General features: G+C 54.5%; 1 protein-coding gene across 4 annotated transcripts; it reads left to right on the forward strand.

Moving 5' to 3' along the window:
• Positions 1 to 903: 903 nt before the first annotated feature.
• Positions 904 to 27,650, forward strand: Tspoap1 (TSPO associated protein 1). Of its 4 annotated transcripts, none has more exons than XM_013347547.2 (32): positions 904 to 2,100; positions 2,900 to 3,007; positions 3,245 to 3,373; positions 3,893 to 4,072; positions 4,617 to 4,802; positions 6,038 to 6,115; positions 6,203 to 6,286; positions 6,511 to 6,600; positions 6,758 to 6,880; positions 7,029 to 7,133; positions 9,064 to 9,114; positions 9,434 to 9,454; positions 10,126 to 10,318; positions 10,827 to 10,999; positions 12,125 to 12,240; positions 12,524 to 12,633; positions 16,527 to 17,357; positions 17,520 to 17,671; positions 17,982 to 18,347; positions 18,432 to 18,671; positions 19,104 to 19,286; positions 19,801 to 20,619; positions 21,214 to 21,313; positions 21,411 to 21,562; positions 22,185 to 22,353; positions 22,727 to 22,798; positions 23,100 to 23,183; positions 23,352 to 23,455; positions 23,542 to 23,613; positions 23,830 to 23,934; positions 24,697 to 24,758; positions 26,483 to 27,650. In XM_013347547.2, the coding sequence occupies exons 1-31, from the start codon at positions 1,777 to 1,779 to the stop codon at positions 24,724 to 24,726; spliced, it is 5,550 nt and encodes a 1,849-aa protein (XP_013203001.1). In that variant the 5' UTR covers positions 904 to 1,776; the 3' UTR covers positions 24,727 to 24,758; positions 26,483 to 27,650. The 4 variants fall into 4 exon arrangements, with proteins under 4 accessions (XP_013203001.1, XP_005350548.1, XP_005350549.1 ...); XM_005350491.2 differs by having other exon boundaries at positions 23,154 to 23,183; XM_005350492.2 differs by lacking the exon at positions 23,100 to 23,183.

Consider the following 27,650-nt stretch of genomic DNA (forward strand, 5'->3'; position numbering starts at 1 on the left):
CTGCTGGCCTGGGAAGGCTGGGCTGTCCCCCAAATGTGGTCTGCTGCCCTGGGAAACCTAGGCTGTCCCCCAAATGTGGTCTGCTGGCCTGGGAAGGCTGGGCTGTCCCCCAAATGTGTTCTGCTGCCCTGGGAAACCTGGGCTGGCCCCCAAATGTGGTCTACTGGCCTGGAAAGGCTGGGCTGTCCCCCAAATGTGTTCTACTGGCCTGAGAAGCCTGGGTTGTCCCCCAAATGAGTTCTGCTTCCCTGGGAAGCCTGGGCTGTCCCCCAAATGTGTTCTGCTGGCCTGGGAAGGCTGGGCTGTCCCCCAAATGTGTTCTGCTGCCCTGGGAAACCTGGGCTGTCCCCCAAATGTGGTCTGCTGGCCTGGGAAGGCTGGGCTGGCCTCCAAATGTGGTCTGCTGGCCTGGGAAGGCTAGGCTGTCCCCCAAATGTGGCCTGCATGAAGAAATTGAACTAATTCCATCGTATTTCTACCTCTCCCTCTGCTCATTTTCCTGTTTTCAGCCTTTTATTTCTTTGTTTTATCCTAAATCCCATCTTTTCTGCTCTGCCCTTCTCTATGGCTAGGTCTGTGTCACATTGTCTTATCTCCATAAGTCTTGCTTGACAGGCGAGGACTGCTCCACTCCTTTTACTCTGCACCCTGGAAGATAAGGGGTGTGGAATCAAGGGGCCACATGGGGATGTGGGGGGTCTAAGCTACCATCCAGCAAGGAACCTGCTCTTCCCCCTCTGTCCCGACCCTGCCAGCCTGCCAGCCGGTCCAACCCACCAGTCCAGCGCCATCGCCATGGTAACCAGCAGCTGACTTCCTATTGGTGGGCAGGAGGGGAGGAGGAGGGGGAAGGGAGGGTTGATGATTCTCCCCTGCTCCCCCCACCCCATTCTGAGGCTCAGCCCTCCTTCGTGCCCACCATCTCATTTGGGAAGCTCTGGGACCGTGAGGGACTCCTGCAGTCCCTCGTGCTGAGACTAGCTGGGGCAGAGACTATGAGGCAAGCCGCTCATCGACCCAGGCCTCCTTAGGACCGCCCAGCCACCCAGCAAGCAAGTGATCAGCGGCAGCGGAGAGAAAAACTGGAGATAAAGGACCACAGTGGATCACTGGGCATCACCCCCAGCAACTCCTGAGGACCCCATCCAGGCTGAGGAGTTATGATGGATGGCCAGACTTGCAGACACTGACAGACACCACTACAGACACACAGGGCTTGACAACACTGGCACACTGAGATAGGACCGGCGACAGCATCATACACCGCCACAGCCCTGCAACACAGACAGCCCCCACCACACGCAGGAACAACTGGTAACTCTGAAATAGGCACAGACAGTGACACATAGCACCACCCTCCTTAGCACACACAAGTCGGGGTACCCATCCTCCAAACACATATAAGACATCACTGACCTGCAGGGACAGACCTGGATACGCACATACACATACCTTCAGCTAGGTTCTGCTGCTGGTGGCCTCTGCACCGCCCCCCGCCCCCCACAGGGGACACCCTTGCTTCTCCTCATACTCTCTCACACACAGAACCATGAGCAAACATACCTGACATACCCCCAGCTCCAGCCCGGCAACCCTGATACCTTCTGAAGCCTCCTTCGTGGGTGGGAAGAGCTCAGCCAACCTCTCTCTGATGGAGCCTCGGTGAAGCCAGATGCTTACAGGGAGAAGGGTCTAGCCTGGCATGACCCTTATCAGCCTCCCTACTTGGCTGGGTGATGTCCTCAGGTCCAGGTTCTGGGGTCCCTTGCGGAAACCATGGAGCAACTGACAACCCTTCCACAGCTTGGAGACCCTGGAGCCATGGAGCCGTGGACACTGCCTGCCTGGCGGTGCTGGACTCAGGGCCAGGGGTGCGAACCTGGAGATGCAACTCCAAGCATTGCTGGTACGACAGTGCTGCAGGTTAGAGGATTGAGGTCTGAAGAGAATTCTGAGCCTGAGGGAGCCCATAGCCCTGGGCCTATTGGGAATACTGACCCTGAAGGAACAGAGACTGGGCTGCCCAAGCCAGGGCAGCAAACCGAGAACCCTGGGTACAGCGGCCCCGGGCTAGAGGATGAGGAAGCACAGGCTTACAAGGTAAGGGAAACCGAAGAGGGCTGCAAGATTGGCCAGCCATAGCCTGTAGCCCCACAGCCCACATTTCTTATCTGGGCCTGCCTCTGTCTGTGAGTCTGTCTGTGTGATTATCTGTCCTCCCTGCACTGGATGGGAATCTCAGTGACTTTATTCTATCTCTCTGGACCTGCCCCTCAGTGTGTGTGCATGTCTCTCTGACTGTTAGGTCTCCTCCTCCATGAACCCGGCTGTTTTTGGGGGGTATTGGGTATGTTGGGATTGTGGAGGTGGGCTCAGTGCTGGGCCTAGCCAAGTGTGACTCTGTTAGGTCTCCTCCTCCATGAACCCAGCTGTTTTGGGTGGGGGGTCTTGGGTATGTTGGGGTGTGGAGGTGGGCTCAGTGCTGGGCTGAGCCAAGGAAAATGATGATGTGGATGGGTGTGAGCGATTTACTGAAGGATGGAGGAAGCAGGACTTTAGGGGAGGGCAGGGGAGACTCCCCGGATCCAAGGTGTCTAGAGGGATGGGAAAGGGGTTTGATCTGGCATTACCCGGGAGGATTTGGGCAGAATGGCAATGATACAGGAATAGCAAGAAATGCCTCTAGAATGGTGCGTGGTGGCGTGGAACTGCCACTGAAGGCATGGAGGACTGGGCACCCCTTCTTTTTAGGTCCTGGGGGTACCCCTCTCTAAGGGCCTGGGGCAGAAGAGAGAGCCTTCTTAGCTTCTCAGACTGTATAGGTAGATATTTCATATGGAGGACCCTGGCTAGCCTGAGTAGATTTCTGAGGCACTGTACCGGTCCTTCCCCATGACAGGCCAAGCTGAACGTGGGCTTCGGGGTCAGGTCCAATCTGGAGCTGCTGAGGGCCCTAGGCGAGCTGCAGCAGCGCTGTACCATCCTCAAGGAGGAAAATCAGATGCTGGTGAGACCTGGAGAGTGGGGTCCCCATCATCAGTACCCTGATCACCCCATAAACATCTCTTCAAGGAGGGAAGCACCCAAGGGTGACATTATCACGTACCCCACACCCCTAAGACCCTTGCATAGCACCGTCAAGGATCTCACTGTGTGCCGAGGCTCTAGCCTAGGGCCTGGGAAGTGGAAATGGGTCTGTGGGGTGCTCCCTACACAGTCCAATTCTGGCTGACCCCCCTGTCAGAGAAAAAGCAGCTTCCCAGAGACGGAGGAGAAGGTACGGAGGCTAAAGCGGAAGAACGCAGAGCTGGCGGTCATTGCCAAGCGCCTGGAGGAGAGGGCCCAGAAGCTGCAGGAAACGAACATGAGGGTGGTGAGGACAGACTGCTGGGTGGAGGCTTGGGTGACTTGGGAAGAGAACCAAGGCTGGCTCACAGGGAGTGGGCTTGGGTGTCATAGACTTACTGCCCAGGAAAGCAGGAGTCCAGGGTAAGAAGGGCAAATGCTGGCCCAGAGGCAGCTGGAGGTACCAGGGGGAAAGGGGCGGATGGGAGAGCCTCCTTAGCAGTCAGGGAACACAATTCTGGATTAACACGTGCTGGAGCTGTTTCCAGCCTCCTGCTGAGCTCATCTGGGGTGTGGAGCGGGAGTGGGGGCAGGGAGAAGTCCCATCATAGTGGCAGCCCTGAATTAGTAGTGTCCTTTGAGACTAAACTAAGACTTAGAGTTAACACTTTCCATCCTGCTTGGGGGACTGTCAGGTTGAGGTTCATTGAGGATTCAGTTCCTCTGAGGCCCCAGACTGGGTCTCATCCTTATTCTTCCTCTGGGAGATGAGGAGTGGGAGGTGTGTCTCCAGCCCTCAGATGCTCACGGCCTTTCCTCTGGTTAGGTGAGTGCCCCTGTGCTCCGACCTGGATCCAGTTTGGAGTTGTGTCGTAAGGCCCTAGCCCGCCAGCGAGCCCGGGACCTCAGTGAGACAGCCAGTGCACTACTGGCCAAGGACAAACAGATTGCAGCCTTGCAGCGGGAGTGCAGGGAGCTGCAAGCCAGACTCACTCTGGTGGGCAAGGTGCGAAGGGGACCTGGGCGTCTCTTCCTGCTCGATCCTACACAAGGATGTCTGCTTAGAGTGTGGGATGTGGACCAGATGTTAATGAGATGCAAATGAAACGGAGAGGTGGTGGCTGCTGGGGAGTAGGTTCCCCTGGCAACGGCCCAGGTGGGAGAGGGGAGAAGGCGACTGAATCGAAGAGGGTAGAGCCGTTGAGTCCCAGACCTGGACATTTTTGTGTTCCAAGCTTGAAGCTGTGTGCCGGTGGATCTGACTGTAGGAATCCACACATAGTTCACACTTGTGTGAACGAGTGTTCACACAGGCATTTAGCACAGCTCAGGCACACTGCGAGCGCCCAGTGAACGAGTTGCTGTGAATGTTTGCCCACGAGCCAGGGGCATGTGGTTTCATACTCATGCTTATACGACCAACCGTATATGCATGGGAAGATACGCACTTTCCCGCGCAGCCGAACCTATCCGGTACGGTGGAGAGCTGGAGATGATCAGGGGCCAGGCAGGGGTTGGAAATGACTCGGCTCCTGGTCGCCCCACCTCAGGAAGGTCCCCAGTGGCTGCATGTGCGGGACTTCGACCGATTGCTGCGCGAGTCCCAGCGGGAGGTGCTGCGGCTGCAGAGGCAGATCGCCCTGCGCAATCAGCGGGAGCCGCTTCGGCCAGCCCGGCCCCAGGGTCCCACTGCCCTCTCCAGAGTAGGGGCGCCTGCCCCCGGGGCCCCGGGAGAGGTGAGCGCCTGCGCGGGGGCAGGTGTGTGAGTGTGCACAGATGCGGGGTCGGGGCAATCCTGGGATCTCCCCCGGCAGGAGGCTCAGAGGGGGGCCCCCGTGGTGACATGCACGCTCTCCTAGGGTCTAGGGAGCCTTCCCGACAAGGGAGCGGGGGACTTGTCCTAGACTCCCGTGCTCGTACCTGCGCCGCGCCCTACCCCTGGGGGTTTCGGGGTTCCTCCCTCCTCAGGCCTGCGCCCCACGGGGCCAGCCTGGCCGCCCCTGCCGTGTCGCTAGTGGTACGTCCCGGCCGCAAATCCCTGGTTGCCCTGGCAGCCGCCCGGGGCCCAACCAGCGCCGCCTCCTCCCGCAGCTGCGGTAGAGCGGGGACGCCCCCTTCAGCGTCCGCCCGGGGCCCAGGCCTGGCCGGGGTTACCCTGGGGGGCGGTGCATACGACTCAGTTACAGGTACGGGCGACCTTCATTGAGCATGGTCTAAGGCAGCTTCTGTCTAGAGGGCCTGAAACCCCCCCCCCCCCCCGAATCCCGGGGCCTGGTTCCTATCCATCATTCTAGGTGGGCAGCATTTAGATTGGCCTCCTGGGAAGAAGCCTGGGAGGCAGGAGGGATCTGATAGTATCTGATAGTGACATAACCTCGCGGGATGGGGATGCAGGAAGGGGTGGTGGTGCTGGCTCAGACTCTGCCCCTCAGTCTGACTGATCCATGGAGGAAGATGCAATCAAGCCCTGGCCTCCAAAGTTTGTAGGAATAAATGGGAAGCTGATGGGGATGGGGATAGGGGGGCGGGGGAGGGGGAGAGCTGGCTAGGTTTACTCTACTCTAGGCCAAGCACAGAAAGGATGATCCAGAACCCTAGCTCTAGGAATACCACACATATCTCTGGGGATCCAAGCCGACTCCTGATTCTCTGCTAGTCGCTGAAGGACGCCTAGGACAGTTATTGAGTGCAGAGCAGGGCAGCTGCTGGAAGCTAAAAACAGAAAGCGCTGGCCTGGATAAAGGACCCATCTCCCAGGGCACATGTGGGTCCTGGGATCTCAAAGCACTATGGCTCACAGATACAGAGGTGGAACCTTTATTCCTCCGTGTCAGCTGGAGATCTTGGGAGGGGTGGGCAGGCAACACCCCTCACCCACTGGCACAGATGTCATTGCTGACCTAGTCCTGAGGACAGGCCGCTCAGGGGCCCCGTTCTCTGGTACCATCTCCCCGCCCCTGGGGATTTGCAGGCCATACTCCAGGAAGATGTGGACAGCCCACAGGTGGTCCTAGGGGAACCAGAGAAGCAGCAAAGGGTGCGGCAGCTGGTAAGTCCCAGGCTGAGGGCTGGAGGCAGCCGACTATGGGCACTTCTACCTTTCCCCATGAGAAGCCCTCGGTTCTGACCCCTGTAGGAGTCTGAGCTCTGCAAGAAGCGAAAGAAATGCGAGAGCCTGGAGCAGGAAGCCCGGAAAAAGCAGAGGCGATGTGAGGAACTGGTAAGCTCTCACGGCCGCCCAGGAACCAGCTCCCTTCTTTTTCCCAGGCCAGCCAGAGGGTAGGCTCCAGGAGCAGCAGTTTCCTCTTGCTTTTATACTTCCCTTTCCTTCGGGTTACCATGGAAGGCCTTGTCTGGGAGGGCACAGTCAGTCCTTCATGTCAGTGAGCCAGAAAAATGAATTCTGGCCCCTTCCTCAGAGCCTGTCTGATCTCACTCCCACAGGAACTACAACTGAGAGCAGCCCAGAATGAGAATGCTCGCCTGGTGGAAGAGAACTCTCGGCTCAGTGGGAGAGCCACAGAGAAGGAGCAGGTTCAGTTTCTGCCCTGTCCCTGGAGAAAGTTGGGCCCCCAGTGAGGCCTGAAGGCCTCCTCTTGGGGTGTAGTCTGAAGGGAACTGTCCCCGTTTGGCAAGGAGCAGCTGGGCCAAAGCTCACACGTGCACCTCCCTGACAATGCCTCCTCTCCAGGTGGAGTGGGAGAATGCGGAGCTGAAGGGACAGCTCCTGGGAGTGAAGCAGGAGCGGGACTCAGCCCTTCGCAAAAGCCAGGGCCTGCAGAGCAAGCTGGAGAGCCTGGAGCAGGTGCTGAAGGTGAGAGGCTCCTGCAGGCGCTGTGTTGAGACAGGAGTCTCCGTCTTCTTTTTCCCTGAAGCGGGTGGCAGTCGAGGGCCCCCGGTCTTAGGTCTCCGTGACATGGTGGAGTGGGACGCTCTGGTCTTGACCCAATCTTGTGTTTCAGCACATGCGGGAGGTGGCCCAGCGGCGGCAACAGCTGGAGGTGGAGCATGAGCAGGCTCGGCTCAGCCTGCAGGAGAAGCAGGAGGAGGTCCAGAGGCTGCAGCAGGTGAGAGCAGGGACAAGGGACCCCAGCTTTGCCACCCGCTCATCCAACCATTAAGCAGGGAGAGACAGCAGGGAATAAAATAGGGGTTCCCGACCAGTCAGGTGACTGACCGGAAGATTTTGAATTTGAGGCCAGTGTGGGTGATGTGGGTGTGACCCCGCTTTAGACAATAAAAGGTAGAAAAATAAGATCGATTCTATGAGGAGAGTGACATGATACAACTCATAATTTCGCAAGGTCAGGCTGGTGGGATGGGTCCTGGGAGTGGCATCCAGCGGGTGATCAGATGTCAGGGCTGTGGCAGTAGTCTAGGAGGGTGCACGTAACTATGGAGGTATACAAGCCAGCGGATTGGAAACACAGTTCAGGGATAAAACTGCAAGACCCCTTCCGTGTCACTTCTTATCTGTCTGAAGCCTGGAGAGAATGGGGCTTTTCATCCCATCCCCGGCCCCAGCATGAGGAGGAGGAAGGCAGACGAGTCTATTCTGTTGCTGTTAGGGGAGGAAAGAGTTCATTTCAGTTTACACTTCCAGGTTATAGTCCACCATCGAGGGGAGCCCAGGCAGGAAGCAAAGCAGAAGCTATGCATGGGGCGTGCTCACTGGCTCTCTCTCTGGCTTCCTCGATGTCTTATGCTCAACTAGCTTCCCTTCTCTCTCTCTCTCTCTCTCTCTCTCTCTCTCTCTCTCTCTCTCTCTCTCTCTCTCTCCATGGTCTCACTATATTACCCTGGCTGGCCCAGACTGCTCTGTGTGAATCAAGATAGCCTCAGATTTACAAAGATCCTCCTGACACTACCACACCTGGCCCTCAGCTAGCTTGCTTATACAGCCCAGAGTCACCTGCCTAGGGATGGCGTTGCCCACCACAGGCTAGGCCCTCCTACATCAATTAACAATTAAGACATGTCCCACAGGTGGGCCAACACCTCCCCATCTGATAAGGCAATCCTTCAGTTGAGAGTCCCTCTTTCCAGGTGACTCTGGGTTGTGTCAAGTTGACAGAAACTAACCAGGTCAGAGCAACAACTCTGGGAGACAGGGCACTTTGAGTTTCAAGTTCTGTTCTTGGCAAGTTTGAGGGGTATGATAAAGTATTCAAATGGACACATCCCAAGACAACTGAGCATGAGTCTGGAGCTATGAAGTGGCTGATCCTGGAGATATTTGGGGCCATCAGTGCTCAGGAGACTGGAGAGAAGCCTGTGTTCAGGGATGTTGGAGGAAGGCCTGCTTGTTGGTTCCCAGACACCCGGCTAGCTTAGACCCAAAATAATCATACAGAAACTATATTAATTAAATCACTGCTTGGCCCATTAGCTCTAATTTCTTATTGGCTAACTCTTACATATTAATTTAACCCATCTCCATTAATCTGTGTATTGCCACGTGGCAGTGGCTTCCTGGCAAAGTTTCGGCATGTCTGACTCTGGCCACAGCTCCATGGCATCTCTCTGACTCCACTTCCTTTCTCCCAGCTTTCAGCCTACCTTTCCTTGCCTACCTAAGTTCTGCCTTGCTATAGGTCCAAAGCAGTTTCTTTATTCATTAATGGTAATCACAGCACACAGAGAGGACTCCCACATCATAGGGACACCTTGACTTTCTAAGGACAGAAGACAGGGGACAGAGAAAAGGCTCAGAAAGAGCCACAGTAGGTAGGAGAGGAGCCGTCCACCGGAAGGGTGGATGTCCCAGGAGAGAAACCGCACCTGGCTCCACCAGGTTTAATGTTTAAGGCATTGCTCAGGGGCTCTGCAGGAAACCCTTTGGCCTCTGGCTCCCCAGACCCTTTCTCCTTTCCTCCCTACATTGTCCCCTTTTCCTTCCAGCCCCTCCTCCTTTTCCTCCCCCACACATCTTTATTCTTCAGCCTGGGTCTGTTGTGCAGCCCTCCCTCCCAGCATTTTGCTTCTCCCCGTTTGTAGGCACAGGCAGAAGCCAAGCGGGAACATGAAGGAGCTGTGCAGTTACTGGAGGTAGGGGTCTTGAAGCATACAGGAGTGGGAGAAAGCGGGAGAGAGTGGAAGGAGGGGTCTTAAGTGAGGCCGGGTGGAATCCCCTTATTGTTGGCCTATTTCTTACACTGGGGTGCCCAGGGCCAGAGCTCCTGAGTCTGGTGGCAGTAGTCCCCATTGCCACTCATCTCAGAGAAATGTCCTTACTGTGCTTTCTTTGACTCAGTGCACCTACAGGGTCATACCCATCCGTCATAGGTCCCCTCATCCCTCCTCCCCCTGGGTTATGGACGTGGAGACCTAAATGTTCTAACCTCCCTGTGTCTTCCTTCTCCACCAGTCTACGCTGGATTCCATGCAGGTACAGTGTACTTCCACCTTCCACCTCCTGGGTGTTCCCTCTCCCGCCCCCCATATTTCTTCCCTCAGGGACCAACTCTGATATCCCACAGAGGGGCCATCCCTGATGGCAGACCTGAGACTCCACAGATATCCAGAGAGCTTACAGGACACAAGGGCTGTTCCCTCATCCTAAACCTGTGACTGCGCTTAGCAGACACAGGGCCTTCCCTCCTGTTGTCTTAGACCATGAGAATGTTCGTCACCCATTGGCTCACCTTCCTTATGACATTGTCAGTGGAAGAGCCCTTGATCTAGAAACTTGCCTGGTAATTGAGAAAAGGTTGTGAGAACTGGCTCATTCTATCCAAAGACAGCCTCGTTTCCCATGGAACCTTTCGCCCACCTCTCTGAGGGCAGGGCCACGGCCTATGGGAGAATAACTAGTGGCAAAGTTAGCTAAGGAGACTCCTCAGTTGTTGATGGTGGGCGGAGGAAATCCCTTTGGCCTATAAAGTATTCTGAGGCAAGAACGACACTGGCCTGGGTCTGAGGTTGGTGCCCCAGGTTGGTACTCAGGCTGGGGGGGGGCACACATATGTGTAAATTAAAGTCTGATGTAGAGCTGTGTGGAGCTGGCTGGTTCTCTACAGCTCTGCTAGGCCTGGTAAACCACAATGGTTCTCGTTTCAGGCCCGGGTTCGAGAGCTTGAGGGGCAGTGCCGCAGCCAAACTGAGCGCTTCAGCCTCTTGGCACAGGAGCTCCAGGCCTTCCGTCTGCACCCAGGCCCCCTGGATCTGCTTACTTCTGCCCTGGGCTGTAGTGCCCTTGGGGACCATCCACCACCCCACTGCTGCTGCTCTACCCCTCAGCCCGGCCCCAAAGGTAAGGTGTACCCCAATGACATTGGTCTGGGGCTTTTGTATAGTGCAGGGAGTTCAAGATTAGAGGCTAACCAGGCATCTGACGTCACAAAGCAAGTTAAAGACATACCTCCTTAAAGTCAAGAGCTCAGGCAGCTGTTCTCCCTCTAACTGGGAGTCGGACAATCACTGTCGGTATCAGGGTCTTAGGAAGAGTCGAGAATTAAAAATCAGTCAGATCTGGTGGGTCTAGCTTGATTCTCTTCCCAGGCAGCTGGAGTTAGCATGTTGCTTAACCTCTTTAAATGGTAGTTTCCTAAGCTACGAGGCAGGAAGAACTCAATGCATTCCATTAAACGCCGAGGGGATTCTGATAGATCTGAATCACAGCAAGTTTCTCCCCAAATATTTCCCTTATGGCTAGGAAATCTGGGTATAAAGGTCACACGCCCATAGCCGAGAAGCTCCACCTCTCTCTCCCAGTCCCTCTTCAGAACACAGATCCCAAACCCTTGGCATCTTCTCTTTAGACCTTGACCTCCCGCCGGGTTCCCCAGGACGCTGTACCCCCAAATCTTCTGAGCCTGCTCTTGCTACCCTTGCTGGGGTCCCTCGAAGGACGGCTAAGAAGGTGGAGTCTCTTTCCAATTCTTCCCGCTCAGAGTCCGTCCACAACAGCCCCAAGTCGTGTCCCACGCCAGAGGTTCGTGCTGGGCCGGGGACTTTGGGCTGAGGGAAGGGGCAGAGGTGGAAGACTGGTGGTAACTGATCCCAAGCTGGGACAGAGAAGGCCTGTGGGTTCCTCTTGTGGGAGGAACTCAGGCGTTGCCTGCTCTCCAGGGCCTGCCTACCTAAGCCGCACCTCTCTGGGGTCCAGGGAGGCCCTAGAGTCTTGAGCTGGATGAGGAGACAGTTTGGCGCCTGATCCACGTAATGAGTCTGTCCTTAAGCGCGACCGCAGTGGAAGCAGCGGCTTGTGGGAGAAAGAGCACAGGCTCCTGGGTTCAGATCCCAGCCTTATCTTAGGAAAGGCACTCACAGGGGGTTCTCTAGGCTTGGTTTCCTTATCTTTATGCTGGGGGTAGCAACCTTATAAGATTCTTGTGAGGTTACGTCTCAGCCAGGGGCACCCAGGAGATGCCCAACCTGTGGCAGCTGTAGTCATTACTAACTTCACCCTCAGACAGCTCCTCTGATCACACCTGGTCTCTCTTTCCACCTATGAACCGCCCAAGTGGAGATGGCAGGTCAGGAGCAAGGCTACTCTCACCAGGCTTTCAGAAAGTGGTACAACCCAGCCCTGGGCCTCTGCTGCCCCCTGGTGGGATAGACTGAGGGTTCTGGTTTTGGGCTAGCCTCAGCCGACCTGAAGTTAAGTTCCAGTGGGCCTGAAGCAGGAGATACAGTCACAGGGCTAGAACCGGGGTGGGAGTGAGGGTGGGGGTAGGGTGTGTGTGTGTAGGGTGTTTCCAGCTCTATACAGTTAAGATGCTTCTCTGAGTTTCTACCGGACGAAGCCAAACTATCACTGATTCCTGCTCCCCCTCTGGCCTGGCCACCAGTCGGGTTGGGGGATGTTGTTTTAGTTCCTGGGCTGGAGCCAACATTCAGGAAAGGGTTCACGTTGTCCTCACACCCCCAGACTAGGACAGCTGTGTGCATCACAGACCTTCTGTCTCAAGTCTGGTTTAGAAAATGCCAGGCCTTGTTGTCGCTGGACTTGCCGTGTGTGTTTCCTGTTCCCTTCTCAAGGCCACTCTGCCTGCAGTGTCTTTGGGCCTTGGACCGTAGACTCTGGAGAGAGACCAACTCTTTCTTCTTGCCCCAGGTGGACACAGCCAGTGAGGTGGAGGAGTTGGAGGTAGACAGTGTCTCCCTGCTGCCAGCAGCTTCGGAGGGCAACTCAGGAGGAGCCAGGATCCAGGTCTTTCTAGCTCGTTATAGGTGGGTCCCTCTTGCTCAGTCTGCCACCCTCAGTGTTGGGATGCACAGGGGACAGATGTGGGCAAAGATGGATAGCCCTGAACATAGTGGAGGGTGGTACAGGGGTCCTGGCTGAACACTGTGCTTATGGCACAATTAAGCCAAGGTGAATACCGTGCATGCCCCACTTGGCTACAGTCGTAACCACGTCTCCAGAAAGGCTTGATGTGTGACCGTGAGAAGCTGAATATGGAGGCAAGATGTCAGCCAATGTGTGGTTCCTCCTCTGCTACTCTCCCAACAGCTACAACCCCCTTGAGGGTCCCAATGAGAACCCAGAGGCTGAGCTTCCCCTCACAGCTGGCGAGTATATCTACATCTATGGCGACATGGATGAGGATGGTTTCTTTGAAGGTAGGACAGTAATAGGGGTTACCCTGTCCAGTCTCCTGCCTTTACTGTTCCTGGAGACTTCTGTCCTTCCAGTCCTGTTCCTCAGGACACTCCATTCACCCCAGATTTTCAGACTCAGCTAAGGGTTGCTCTGAGATTTGGGGAAGAGAAAGTGACTGGTCTAACAAGTCCATATGTTAGAAACAGTGTCACAGGATGTCACAGGGTACTTTGGCTAGATTATTTTTTGTGCTAATAGAGAATGGCACTATTTAACACTGGTGATAATTACAGTTTGGCATCTGTCTGCAATGGGTCAGATAGGAGGAGGAGGAGGGGTTCATGTTCCAATCCCACACAATCCAAGCAGGTGGTAGGTAGGTACTAGGACCAGGGCGGGACTGAGCTTCAGGAAGGTTGTCTAGGTCCTGAAGGGAGACACAGGGCTCAGCATGCAGCAGGCAGATGTGTCACTGACACTAGGCCAGCTGATAGGACCTGCAGAAGGAGTAAGTGGTTACAGGAGCCTCCTGCAGAGTACTCCTGGCTGGTGCTCTGAGCCTCATCCTTAGAGGGGAGGTGTCCTGGAGAATGTGTGTGGCAAAGACCACAGCTGTGTGTAGAAGTTTAGGAAATGGGCCAGATCTGAATGAACACCAAGAGCTTCAGAGCCTGCCTAGCTCCTTTCCTGGGGCCCCATGAGCAACTTTTGGGATTACAAACAGGTAAACTCCCCTTAAGGGTAGATGCTGAAGGGCTTCCAGCAGAATTGGCTTCCAGGAGAATTGTACTTAATTTTTGTCTTCATTTGTTGATTTGTTTTGATATTTGTTGTTACTGGGGTTTGCACCTAGGACCTTGTGCATGCAGGTACACTGAGTGCAAACCCAGCCCTCTTTCTGTTTCTTGACACAGGGTCTCACTAGGGTTTCTAGACTGATCTTGAACTTTTTTTTTTTTTTTTTGGTTTGGTTTTTTGAGACAGGGTTTCTCTGTGTAACAGTCCTAGCTGTCTTACTAGCTCTAGTAGACCATACTGGCCTCGAACTCACAGAGATCCGCCTGCCTCTGTCTCTGCCTCCCTCATTCTGAGCTTAAAGATGTGTGCTATCACAGCCCGGCTTTGAACTTGATTTGTGTCAAGGCTGGCCTTGAACTCTTAATTCTCCTGACTCAGTCTCCTAAGTAGCTGAGATTTCAGGCCTGTGTCACCAGACCTGGCTATCATGTTTTTTTTTTAATTAAAATTTTTTTATCATATGTTTTTTTGTTTGTTTTTGTTTTTTGTTTTTCGAGACAGGGTTTCCCTGTGGCTTTGGAGCCTGTCCTGGAACTAGCTCTGTAGACCAGGCTGGTCTCGAACTCACAGAGATCCGCCTGCCTCTGCCTCCCGAGTGCTGGGATTAAAGGCGTGCGCCACCATCGCCCGGCTATCATATGTTTTAATGAGAACAAATGCTGGAAATTATATATCTGTCTCTAGAGATATAATTATTGGTTGTGAGTCACCATGTGGGTGTTGGGAAGCAAACCTGGGTCCCTTGCAAGAGAAGCCTGCAGAATGTAGCAGTGCTCTAACCACTGAGCCATTATCTAAGTCCACACTGTCAAGTTTTTTAAAAAGGGGATAGCAAAAGCACAAACAAATCTTATATCTTTGTTTACTAGACTTTAAATTACATAGTCTCCAGGAGGTTGAGATAGGGTGTTTGTTTGTTTTGAGACAGAGGCTCATATGTAGCTCAGGCTAGCCTAGAATTCACTATGTGGACTAGACTGGCCTCTGACTCACTTTTTGTGGCCACATCACTCTAATCTCTGCACCTATGGTCACGTTGCCTCCTCGTCTCTGTCACTCCTGTGTTGTCTTTTATAAGGATATTTGTCATCAGACTAGGGCCCACCCAGATAATCTTCAATCAAGATATTTACTTAGTTAGATCTACACAGGAACTTTTTCCAGTTTAGGAAATGTTCTCAGGTTCCAGGGATTGGGGAACATGGCCCTATTTGGTAGACCATCATTCAACCTACTATGGTCCTTATGGTATTATTTAACTTATTGGGAATCCCTGCTATTTCTTCAAGTTACTTTTCTCCTAATGTGAGCAGAAAAGGGAAGGGGGAAGGGCATAAAGTACTGCTGGGGCATCCCCTGGTACCCCAAAGACCCCACGGCCACCCACGGTCTGCTCCCCAAGAGCTGTTTCTCCCTCATATGCCATGTGTGTACCCACTTGCTTGGTCCTCCAAGTCTTCTCCGTCACTTCTTCTTTGATGCGGTGGTTTCCCCCTTCTTTTGTGGCTTTCTGCTTTTTGATAAAGAGAAGTTGGGGTTCTCCATAGCCCCTACTCCTCAGGCCTGTGTCAAATCTACTACGGTTGAACATCTTCCCTCCTTCCTTCCCATACGGGATCTCCTGTAGCCCACACTGCCCTCCAATTCATTCCATACCTCAGAGCCACCTTGGGCACCTGATCCTCCTACCTCTACTTCTCATATGCTGTATTGCAGATGTATACCCAGATCTTAGCATATATATGTTGATTTATTCTTTGACAGTTTCATGCTTGTCTACAATACATTTTGGGCATACTCTTTCCTCCTTCTATGCCCACCAATCCCCCCTTCCTTCTACCAAGTCTCCAACTCTCTTTTGTCTCTTTTGCTTTTCACATTGTGACCCACTTTGTTAGAGAGCCAGTCATGTGAGCATGGGTATAGAGCTACCCACCAGTGTATGAGCGACTCACCAGTGGCTACATCACTGGAGATAGGGGCTTCCTATTCTCCAGCATCCCTTCACTCCGCTGGGTGGGGGTGGGGTTCTATGATCTGAGAAATTTCATATTTATTTGCATGTGTGTGTGTGTGCGCGCATGCGCACGCACATGCTTGTGTGTGCCTGCAGAAGCCAGAAGATGACATCAGAGTCTCTGAAGCTGACATGAGTTCTAGGAACTGAACTTGAGTCCTCTGCATGAGCAAGAAAGTGCTCTTAACTGATGAGCCACCCTCATTCTTGAGATAGACTCCCACTATGTAATCCAGGCTAGCCCCAACTTCCCATCTTCCTGCCTCTGACCTGCTGAGAGCTGGTACTATAGGCATATACCACCACTCCCAGATTTTTAATATGGAAGTTTCTAGATATATAGACCACATCGAGAGGTGGTAGGGTTGTGGCTCGTTTGGTAGAGTACTGCCTACCAAGGGCAAAGTCCTGGATTCAGTCCCCAGCACTGTGTGAAACCATGGGTGGTGCACATTGGTTAGCCTAGTGTTTGTGAGGTGGGTCAGAAGGTCAAGGTCATCCTGGGCTACACTATGAGTTCAAGGCCAACCTGGGCAACGTGAAACCACGATAGAGCAAAGCAAAGCAGAACACCCGAGGACAGCGTGATGAATGTCCACATGCCTAGAATCCGCCTAGATTTTACATTTGTCTGCACCTTGACATGTTTGCTTGATCCATAGGTAGATGAAAAAAACTACTTAAAAATGGACTGTGGACATCATGACATTTCTCCTGGAAGTTCTTCAGTCCATTGCTTTAGAATGTGGGTGTTCTCGTAGGTCACTGGGGCACCAGCCTCACCTGGGATCTGGTTAGAAAGAATGAAACTCAGTATATCCCAGACTGGGCTTATGAAGAGTCTGCATTTTTAAAAAAAGCTGTGGGTGATTCATATGCACATTAAGATTTAAGAGGCACTGTCCTGTATGATAAAAAACCCACAAAAGCAGATAGTTCTCTAATTAAAACCTGGACTGTCCTGGATCTAAAATCAACACCAGGTAAAGGTTGACAGGTACTTAGGAAGCAGCCCTTGAGAAAATGTGTTACTGGATCAGCTTTTCTTTGCTTCTTTGTCTTCCCTTCCCTTGCCTTTTCCTGCCTTCCCTCTGCCAGGGGAACTCATGGATGGCCGAAGGGGCCTGGTCCCCTCCAATTTTGTAGAGCGTGTGTCTGATGACGACCTCCTGACATCCCTCCCTCGGGAGCTGGCTGATATGTCGCACAGCTCGGGCCCTGAACTCAGTTTCCTGAGTGGAGGTGGGGGTGGCTGCAGTAGTGGGGGCCAGAGCAGCGGGGGACGTAGCCAGCCTAGACCAGAGGAGGAGGCTGCAGGAGATGAGCTCAGTCTGAGCCCCCCACCAGAGGGACTGGGCGAGCCCCTGGCTGTGCCTTACCCCCGCCGTCTCGTGCTCCTCAAGCAGTTAGCCCACAGTGTGGTGCTGGCCTGGGAGTTGCCTCCTGAGAGAATAGATCTACGTGGCTTCCATGTCTTTGTCAACGGGGAACTTCGTCAGGCCTTGGGGCCCGGGGTGCCCCCCAAGGCTGTGCTTGAAAATATGGACCTGCGAACTGGGCCCCACCATGTGTCTGTCCAGGCCCTAACCAGCAGGGGCAACTCAGATCCTCTGCGCTGTTGCCTGGCTGTGGGTGCCGGGGCTGGGGTGGTACCCAGCCAGCTACGGGTCCATCGGCTGACAGCTACATCTGCTGAGATCACCTGGGTACCGGGGAACAGCAACTTGGCCCATGCCATCTACCTCAATGGAGAAGAGTGTACACCTGCTCGTCCCAGTACCTACTGGGCAACCTTTTGTCACCTGCGGCCTGGCACGCTCTATCAAGCCCGAGTAGAGGCTCAGATCCCATCTCAGGGGCCTTGGGAACCAGGCTGGGAGAGACCAGAGCAGCGAGCTGCCACTTTGCAGTTCACCACACTTCCAGCAGGTATGTAGGTGTGGACAATGGTGACCCCCAAACCCAGGAGAGCCAAGCCTGAGTACTCATGGCAGGGGAGACTGGCTTTGTTTGCATTTTTAGGGATGTGGCTACCATCTCAGTCAGGGAGAATCCTACATTGATTTTTTTCTTGTGCCCCACATCTCCCAGGTCTACCAGATGCCCCGTTGGATGTGCAGGTTGAACCAGGACCCTCTCCTGGAATCTTGATGATCAGCTGGCTCCCTGTCACCATTGATGCTGCTGGTACCTCCAATGGTGTCCGGGTCACAGGCTACACCATCTATGCTGATGGGCAGAAGGTAAAGCTTGGGGGTTCCAGCTACCTAAAGCCAAGGGGCAGCATGTGGGTCCTTCCAGAGGCCTGTCTTCCTGGCCTGGCAGAGATGTTCAGCCCCTGGCCTTTGGGCACTGTGTAGTAAAGTGATTGAAAGCATGGGTCTTGGCGGCCCGTGGAGGATAGAATTGCTTCTACTCTAAAAGCATGTGATCAGTAGAACTAAGAAGAGGGCTTGGGCAAAGCTGCAAAGATGCCAGCAGCCTACCATCCTGACCTCCCACTTAGCTCTCTTAGCCCTTCTTCCCTGGCTTCTTTCTTCCCTGTTCCTATAGATTATGGAGGTGGCTTCCCCCACAGCAGGCAGTGTGCTGGTGGAGGTGTCCCAGCTGCAGCTGCTGCAGACCTGCCATGAGGTGACTGTGCGCACTATGTCACCCCATGGCGAGTCCACTGACTCCATCCCAGCCCCTGTTGCCCCAGCCTTGGCTCCTGCCTGCCAGCCAGCCAGGATGTCCTGCCTCTCACCACGACCGAGCCCAGAGGCCAGAACAGCCCTTGCTTCAGTCTCCCCAGGGCTTGGGGATCCCAACTTTCCCCTCCGGCATCCTGCCCCTCATGGAACTCAAGATTCCCCTGCAAGCCTTCCCATGGAGACGTCCAAAGGATCCCAGGAGGAGCCTGCAGTCTCTTGCGGCCAGGTACTTTATCTGTTTGGTGGAAGGCAGGCGCAAGCTGAAGGAAGGCTTAGAATCTGAGCTTATTCTCAATGTCGTCCATCCCAGGAAGAGTCTAGGGCAACTGTGCCGGGCACCTCAGAGGAGAAGAGGGCTATCGAGCCAACCCTGGGCCAGGAAGGGTCTTGTCCTGTGGCTCCCTCTCTGGCTAAGCAGCAAGTAGAGTGGACTTCAGGAGAGACTGGTCCCACGCCTTGCTCCACCCAAGGAGAGCCGACCCAGAAGGCACCGAGTACTGAGGCCTGCCATGGAGGAGATCTGGGCTCGGGGCTGAAACACAGAACTGAGGTAGGGGTGGGAGACGCGCTGTGTAGAATCAAGATGTCTCACTACACTTGGTCAGCCCCCTCTCCTTGTTTCTGCTCTGGTCTGGTTGCAATGCCTTTGCATTGTGTGTCTGCTTCTCTGTCACCTTTTTTCCCTGTCACCCATTTGACTCTCTCCCTCACCTTTCACCGCTACCATTGTGCTTTCTGGCCATGGCTTTCTCCTCCTCTGTGAAGGGATCTTTTCTGATTCCGGTTGCGGCTGACCCTGCTTAGAGTTCTTTTTGTTTTTCTGTCTTACCTCTCCTATTTTAATTTGATATGCAGACAGGGCTCAATCAGCAGTCCAGCCTGGCCTGAACTCACTCTGTAGCTTAGGCGGGCCATCACCCTCCTCCCTTACCCTCCAGAGTACCGTGATTCCAGCCCAAAGTACCTGTCTTGCCTTTGCTAGAAAGAAGATACGTCAGAGCTTGGAGTTCGCCTGGTGAATTCCCTTGTAGATCACGGCCGCAACTCAGACTTATCGGACATCCAGGAGGAAGAGGAGGAAGAAGAGGAACAGGAACTGAATTCCAGGCCTTGTTCCCCCCAGAAGCAGGTTGCTGGCAACAGCATCAGGGAGAATGGAGCCAAGGTAACGGGGTGGGGAGGAGCTGGTGGGCCCAAGACCTGAGGCTCCAAAGGCCTCTACTGCCATGGCAGCTGCTCCAGCAAGTCTAGGTGTGTGGCCTGGGTCCTCTCCTAAGGAGCGGATGTGAAGATGCTCGGGGCTTTGGCCCTTCTGGGCAGAGGTGGTGGGGCACTTTCCGTATTTTCCCCTGAAGTCTCCCAGAAGTAGCACCCTAGTACTGAGAAGCCTTTTCAGAGCCTTGTGCTAGGAGGCTCAGGAAAGGGGGTGGAGAATTCTCTCTGTCCCGGCCTGCTCCATGCTCCTGCCCGACAGGGACCGATGCCATCCTCAGTTCAGCCCGGACATGCGTGTGACTTTGGTCCAGCCACTGTCCCTCTGATTCTTTCCTCTTGGCAGGAAGCTGAGGGAGGAGGGCTGGGTGTGTGACCCCAATCCCATGTCCTCATTTGAGGACAAAGGCCCCGGACCTCTTATTTTCCTCGTGGACTTCTTGCTGCTCTCTTCTCCCCACTCCCAGCCCCAGCCCGACCCCCTTTGTGAGACTGACAGCGACGAGGAGATCTTGGAGCAGATCTTGGAGCTGCCCCTCCAGCAGCTCTGCCGCAAGAAGCTGTTCAGCATCCCCGAGGAGGAAGAAGAAGAGGAGGAGGAGGAAGGGCAGGAGAAGCCAGACCCTAGCCAGCCTGAACTTGCATTGCTAGGGCTGGACTGTGACAGCAGTCAGCCCCAGGGACCTGGCCTGTGTCCCTTGTCTTCTGAGCCCTCTGGGGCCAGGGAGTACCTGGAGGATGTGCTGGGAGTAGCTGGTGGAAACAGCCGGAGGAGAGGCGGTGGCTCCCCTGAGAAGCCCCCAAACCGCAAGCGACCTCAGGATCCCCGAGAACATTGCAGCCGACTTCTTGGCAATGGCGGGCCCCAGACCACTGCACGGCCAGGGCCCCCACGGGAGAGGGGCAGCCTCCCTGTGATTGAGGGCATCAGGGTTGGACAGGAGGCTGGTGGGAGAGGGCGGCCGGGTCTATCCCGGAGGTGTCCCCGTGGCCCTGCTCCAGAATCCAGCTTGGTCAGCTGCCTCTCTCCAAAGTGTTTGGAGATCAGCATTGAGTATGATTCTGAGGATGAGCAGGAGGCGGGCAGCGGGGGTATCAGCATCACCAGCTCCTGCTACCCCACAGATGGGGAGCCCTGGGGCACAGCAGCCATAGGAAGGTCAAGGGGACCTCAGAAGGTCAATTCAGGGTCCAACCCCTACGTGCGCCTCCCAGCCTGGGAGAAAGGGGAACCAGAGCGGAGAGGCCGCTGTGCGACTGGCAGAACCAAGGAGCCACCCTCCCGGGTCTGTGCCCATTCCCTAGTTTGGGCGGCCCCCTCTGCCTGCTGCTGCCTGGTGGCTCTGCTTGCTGCCCACCAACCACTCCCATTCCACGCTGCCACCTCCATCAGCAGAGGTGGGGCCAGGGCTCTGGGCTCCCTCACCTGTCTCCCCCCCCACCTACATTCCACTGCTTTCTGCTTCTGCTGAACGGAACTGGGATGCACAATATTCTGTTACTATTGGCCGCCACGCGCAACCTTGGGCAGGGTGGCCCTGTCCCCTGAGTAGCTAGTTCTATCTTCAGGACACTTGACTGTGATGCCATATCCAGAGTCACCAGCCCCATGCTGATGGGAGACTGCCCTCTCACACTCTCCTTGGCCACCTCAGGGCCCCTCTACTGCACTCATCCATTGGGGACCCGGGGTCTCCCGCCTGCCCTCCCACTGTGGGGGTGTCTGGTGCTCAGCGAGGCCAGGCCGGGTCCCTGGACGGGAATGCTGTGCTCCCGTTCTGCTGTGTTGCTTACGCTGATGCCGGGGGCCAGAGCCGGGGGTCGTGGGCCAGCACCCGGATGGTGTGTCACTTCTGCCATTTGTTGCCCTGTCTTTGCAGGCAACAGAAACTGGGGAGTCCAGAGGGCAGGACAACTCTGGGCGGAGAGGAGCCCAGAGGAGAGGAGCCCGGGTGTCTAGGCCTGGGACCACTGAGTTGGGTGAGCATCTAATAGTGGCTGGGCCAGATTCAGGGGAGCATTCCCCCACTTTGGGTGGAGCTCACTGAGTCCTTGCTCTGTCCCCAACCCTCCACAGCACCTCCAAGGAGCCCTCCAGAAGCACCAGCTCATCAGAACTTACCTGTGAGGGTCTTTGTGGCTCTATTTGACTATGACCCTGTTTCTATGTCACCCAACCCTGATGCTGGAGAAGAGGAACTGCCCTTCAGGGAGGGCCAGATCCTCAAGGTGACCAACTTCCCCTCTGGGCCCAGAACTCCAGTCTCTAGCCAGCATCTCGTCTTCTCCTAATTCCTCTTGCGTTGAGCTGGGGGAGGGTCAGAGAACATAGCTTCCAGAGCTGGACGGTGGGATTCGGACCCTGCCTCTTCTCCTCCCCGTGTAACTCTGAGTAGGTTGTAGAACCTCCCCGGGCCTTGGTGTCCTCTCTTGTAGAATGGGTGTGGTCCTTGTCACCTCACTAAGTTGCTTATAGAGTGACTGACTGAAGGCACACACTTCTTCCTGTCACACGGTCAGCACCGTAGCAATATTAACTACTTGTTAATATTACACTTTCGTTATTCCTCCGAGTACTGATGGGAGGCTTTTTGCTTTCCTCTGGGGCTGAGAGATCCAGTCTGGGGTGCTTTGAGGGAAAGACCATCTAGACAGCAGATTGGGGTGGCAGGAGTAGAGAAGAGGTGGTTTCCTCAAATTCTTCTTAGTTCTGAATTTTTCCTGTTTCTCCTCTGCCCCAGTCTTCAGAAGAGAGAATTCTGCAGCGCCTAGTGGGGTGCTACCAGGACCCAGGGCTGGGGTGCAAGGTGTAGGCAGAACTGGTATTGAGACCAGCGGCCTTTGCTTCCAGGTCTTTGGAGACAAAGACTCAGATGGTTTCTACCGGGGTGAAAGTGGGGGCCGCACAGGTTACATCCCCTGCAACATGGTGGCTGAGGTGGCTGTGGACAGTCCAGCAGGGAGACAGCAGCTGCTCCAGCGGGGTTTCTTGCCCCCAGATGTTCTCCCTGAGGGCTCGGGTATGACCCATCACCATTCTCCCTTGGTTTTAGTCCAGTCCCATCCTAAGAGGTTCCTGTGTTGGGGGGAGGCCCAAGGTGCCTCATTTGTCCTGAGTTGGGTAGAGACACTCAAGCCTGGCATGCCTGCCCTTGCCCCTCACCTTTCAACAGCTGGCCCGTTGAAGAGGTTGCAAAGATGTAGCTTAGGTCCTGAGGATCAGTTTGGCTCTCATTGCAAATATGAGGTGCGGGCTCTTAAATGAGCTCACTATAAAATGCCAAATACAGGACCTTGCAACCTAGGCAAGTGCTCTAAGCCATGCCCCTAGTCTCTGAAACGCCAACTCTTGCCTCAGTTTCTCTCTTAGATCTATCTGTCTTCCTCAATTAGGGAATGGTCCCTCTATCTACTCCTCAACCCATATGACTGGGCCTCCCCGCAAGCCTCGCCGGTCTAAAAAAGGTAAGAACATAACATCCTGTGGTACCTGTGACCACTTGTGTGACTTGGTGGTGGGGTGGCAGTGTGTGACTCTCTGAAGAGAGGCCTGTAGGATTTTGAGCAGATAAAGGGATTGTAGCAGGACCGCCCCCCAACATCTGCCGCTTCTAGTGGGGTCTTTGTTCTGTCTGTTGCTTACTGGCTCCGGGTCTCAGTTCAGTACTGAACCAAAGGTCTGTGCTGATATTCTTTCTGAGTATCTCTCCTCCTGTGCCCTTCGTGGGAGGGTGAGCATCCTGTCTGTCCCCCGCCCCCACCCCAGCCTGGAACAAAGAGGGAAAGGCAGGCAGGACTCAGAGACACATTCTCTCCACAGTGGAGCTGGAAGGTCTCCAGCCTTGTCCAGGTGAGGAGTCATTTCTGGGCAAGGGTGTCTAGGGAGAGAGATGGGATGGGGAGATCCCACTCATTGGGAACAGTGACACTGGAGTGGTGGGGCTGGTAGCCACGGGGCTTCAGTGTGCAGGACAGTATAGGGAGGGGTTCAGATGCAACTTCTTCCCCCTCTCTGCAGGTCCTCCTAAGCTGGTCCATCCTGCTGTCCTGAAAACCTCCAGACCTATGGTGGCTGCTTTTGACTACAACCCCAAGGAGAACTCCCCCAACATGGATGTGGAGGTGACGGCCGTCATACAATGCCCGGTGATGGGGAACAGGTGGCAGTCCTTCCCAGATCTGACATCTGTTTCTTGATCTTTTCACAGGCGGAGCTGCCCTTTAGGGCAGGAGATGTCATTACTGTGTTTGGGAATATGGATGATGATGGCTTCTACTATGTAAGACCCTTGCTGGGGAAGGAAGGTGTATTATACTCTGTTATACTCCAGTTCACCAGCTGGGTGGGCGTAAGAGCAAGAGGGCCTGACAGAGGGCTGGAGGAATGAACTGGGCTACTTGTGGTGATGCTGGCCTCAGGCTGCTCCCCGGGGTCTCAGGGTTAAGGGGACAGGGCTGGGGCCTTCTCCTAGGTCTCATCAGCCTCTCCTCCGCAGGGGGAACTGAATGGACAAAGGGGCCTGGTTCCATCCAACTTCCTGGAGGGTCCTGGGCCTGAGGCAGGTGGCTTGGAGTCTGGGACATCCCAAGCTGAGAGTCAGGTCAGTGAGGAACTGGGCTACCAACTCAGCATTTCATCTCTGTCCTGCTGGGGTTCCGGATTCTAGGGCGGAAGATTCTCAGAGGCTGAGACCATGATACAAAGGAGCACTGCGGGTGCCTTAGAAGAGTAGGGGAGCACCGCGCGTGCCCCAGCAGAGTAGGGGAGCACTGCATGTGCCCCAGCAGAGTAGGGGAGCACCGCGTGTGCCCCAGCAGAGTAGGGGAGCACCGCGTGTGCCCCAGCAGAGTAGGGGAGCATTGCGTGTGCCCCAGCAGAGTAGGGTTCTACTAGCCCCCCCCCTTACCTAGTATCTGCCCCTGCCTACAGATCAGTGATGGCAGAGACCCTGATTCCCAGGCTATCTGACCTAACTAATGATGCCCAGGGGCCAACGCTAGTGAGGAGCCCCATGAAAAAGGACCCCTGCCACTAGCCAATCATTAGGGTGCTCCCACCCTACTAGGTCCTCTGCCTCCAAGGTGCCTTTCGAAACCAGTTGGCCTGCAAGGCCTCTTAACATGCCTCTGGGGTCTCTTAACATGCCTCTCCTTGGGATGGGTGGGATACATTCAAGTATCCAGATTCAGAGAGCAGGGAGGCCATCAAGAGACCAGGCTCCAACGAGGAACCCCATACAGTAGCCTCAAAGGCAAAGGCTGTGTCAGGCAGGAGTCAGCAGGTACCTGGGCCACTTGGTGACTGGCGGAGAGCATGCAGGTCTGTTGGTAACCCATCTCCTCTCTTTGTTCCCTGCTCTCAGAGAACGAGGATGAGAAGAGTCCAGTGCTAGATGGAGATAGATATTTGTAGAGAGAGCGACATGTAAGTGGGGACTGTCTCACGTGTCTCCTGTCACCACCATCCCCCAGCTTACCGTAATTAGACGTTGTCTCAAATGGAGTTGGCCTGGCTTTTCTACTTCCTTCAAGGAATGGGGGAGGGAGATCTTGCCACGAACCAGATGTGGGTGTGGGATCTCCGCTCTCCCTGCCTTGCCTTTACCCTGGGCAGTGTCATGTCATCTTAGTATATGACATTGTACCTTAGCTGACTCTTCATATTCTGTAGCATGCAACTTATAGAACATGATGTGACATTCATGTTATGACTCAGTGGTATTATGATACTACATGACTGTGGTATTATAATACTGCGATTGTTATGGGTGACAGGGAGGTGACACAGTAATGTCACCAGTAATAATGGTCTTCTCACTATGGTCCTCTGTGATTCAAACCATTAGAATATCAGACATATGCTTTTATCCCTGTTGCTTAAGTTTCTCTGCTTGAAGGATAAAAGGGATAGCTTGAATAGTTGAAATCTATAGACATCCTTAAGCTATTCTTTGGGGCTCAGTGAACCCCTCCTTTTGTTCCCCCAGCCACCTTTTCCTCCTGGGAAAGGCTTGGACTTCCCAGGAGCCATGGGCCTTGGCTGTAAATGTTTTGACTCCTAGGCCTGAGTTTGTGTGTCCTTCCTCTCCTCTGCCGCCTCACTCAGGGCCACAGTGGTGGCAGCAGCGATAGGTTTGCTTGTGCACCCAGTCCCTCGCTTCTGGTCTGGGTTCTGTGCTTGGTTTTGGCAAGGAGCTTGCCAGGCTCCTGGGAGCAGTGGGGGCTGGAGGGAGAGAAGACAGGAAATACAGTTTGGGTAAGAGTTAACAAGGCTGTACCCAGCCAGTTCCAGGTGAGGTTCAGTTGGGAGTAGCTTCCTGGTGATTTCCCTGTTTGCCAGAGTCTCTGCCCTTAGGTCACCAAAGAGCTCTGCCTGGCGGGCTTGAGACAGGGGGAGCACTCAGATTTGTGAAGGGAGCAGGGAGGAGGGTTGATAAGAAGGTGCTCAGGGAGGGACTGCCTGAGAGCCCCCTCAGGGGCCATTCAGGGTAGAGTTTCAATCGCCCCGTGCAGTGGGTCACGGGTCTCTGAAGACCTCTGGGGCATTGTGTCCACTGCCTTGATTGAGGTGTTCCTTTTTTGTCTGTGAAGTGCTTCAGGTGCCACCTGAAGTGTCTCTGTCCTTGCTCTTCCTTCCTGGGCAGAGAGATGATAAGTGGGAGATGGAGGTCAGCTTGGCACAGATAGTGAGACCCCAGGAAAGGGAGGGGCACACCCAGGTCAGTGACAAAGCAGAGCTCAGACTCTGTCCCATGAGACTTCCTTCCTAAGCAGGGCTCATCATCATCTCCCTTCACCACCACCCCGTGTGTGTGTGTGTGTGTATGTGTGTGTACGTGTCTGTGTGTGTCTCTCTGTGTGTTTATGTGTGTATCTGTGTGTGTACGTGTCTGTGTGACTCTCTGTGTGTACATGTGTGTATCTGTGTGTGTGTGTCTGCGTGTGTGTGTGCATGTGTCTGTGTGTACATGTGTGTATCTCTGTGTGTGTCTGTGTGTGTGTGCATGTGTCTGTGTGTATATGTGTGTATCTCTCTGTGTGTGTTTGTGTGTCTGGAACAGCGGCAAGGTCTGTGACAGAAGAATGAAGGAATAAAGGCATCGGTGGGCAGGAGCCGGCGCTGGCCTTACCCTCTTTCTTACTTTCCAGGACTCTGGAAGCACCATCCAAGAGTCGCCAGTGCCCCCTGACTGGCACTATAGCCTCAGCTCTGGAAGTCCCTTCAGAACCAAACTAGGAGAGCCCCAGAGCATAGCCGAGAAGAAGCAGGGTCTCCTCTCCAAAGGAAAGGAACTCCTCAAAAAGCTGGGCTCCAGAAAAGAGTGACTGTCATCGGTCTGCAGGTGGAAGTGGCCCCTGGGAGCTCCAGATCAACTGGGTGCCTGGACAATGAAGCCCAACCAATCCAAAGCTTTTCTCTGAGCAAACACTGACACTCAGAGGGATCCAGGGCACCTGGTGAGGGCGGCGCTCCATGCACCTTAGTGCAGGGTCCTCTAGATGGACTGTGCCAGGCAGGAGGGAACTGAGATGCAGAGTAAGTAACTAAGCACCGTCAGATCAGGGCTGGACCCATGCCTCTGGATTCCCAGTCTGCCCTCCTAACCTCTTCCTGGCTTCCTGTCAGGCACCACTGATCCTTTCTTGACCGTCCCTGCTTCCAGGGTAGCCCCTGGGTGGAGACACCGGCCACTCTAATAGTGGCTCTGGCTGCCTCCCCTCTGTCTTCCCTCCCCTGCGGGAACATTTGCACAGGAGTGTCCCCTGGGGCAGGGACAGAGCCGTGTATATATGTACATATTCAGTGCCTCAGTCCAGCTCCTCCATCTGCTTCACCACACAGGTCAGGGGAGGAGAAAGGCCATGCCAAAGCGGGCCTGACCCCACCCCATAGTGCTCCACCCCTCCCTGCCCAGGCCACCTGGCCTTGTGTCACCCCATCCCCCCGAGAACAGAGGACCAGGGGGCAGAAAGCAGGAGCTGGGTTTGCCTTATTTTGCTCATTGGATTCAACTTCTCTTTTGCATCATTTTCTTCCAGTCCCTGTTGGGGTCCAGGGGCTGAGGGAAAGGACAGATTTATGCAGCTATTTTCATACATCCCTTGTTCAGAGCGGGTAGAGGTTTCTCCACCCCGCCTCTAGCCATCCCATCTGTCACCCCTTGTCTGGGCGAGTCTCTTTGCATGTTTCCTTTGGTGTGGTGGGAGATGTTTGACTGAACCCCCACCCCTACCCTGGTCTCCAGGGGTGTGGGATGGTGGGGCATTTGTTTAAAATGACATTTTATTATAATAAAGTCTATTTTCACAAAATTGA

This window comes from Microtus ochrogaster, chromosome 7 (assembly GCF_000317375.1).
Source record: "Microtus ochrogaster isolate Prairie Vole_2 chromosome 7, MicOch1.0, whole genome shotgun sequence".
NCBI lineage: Eukaryota > Metazoa > Chordata > Mammalia > Rodentia > Cricetidae > Microtus > Microtus ochrogaster.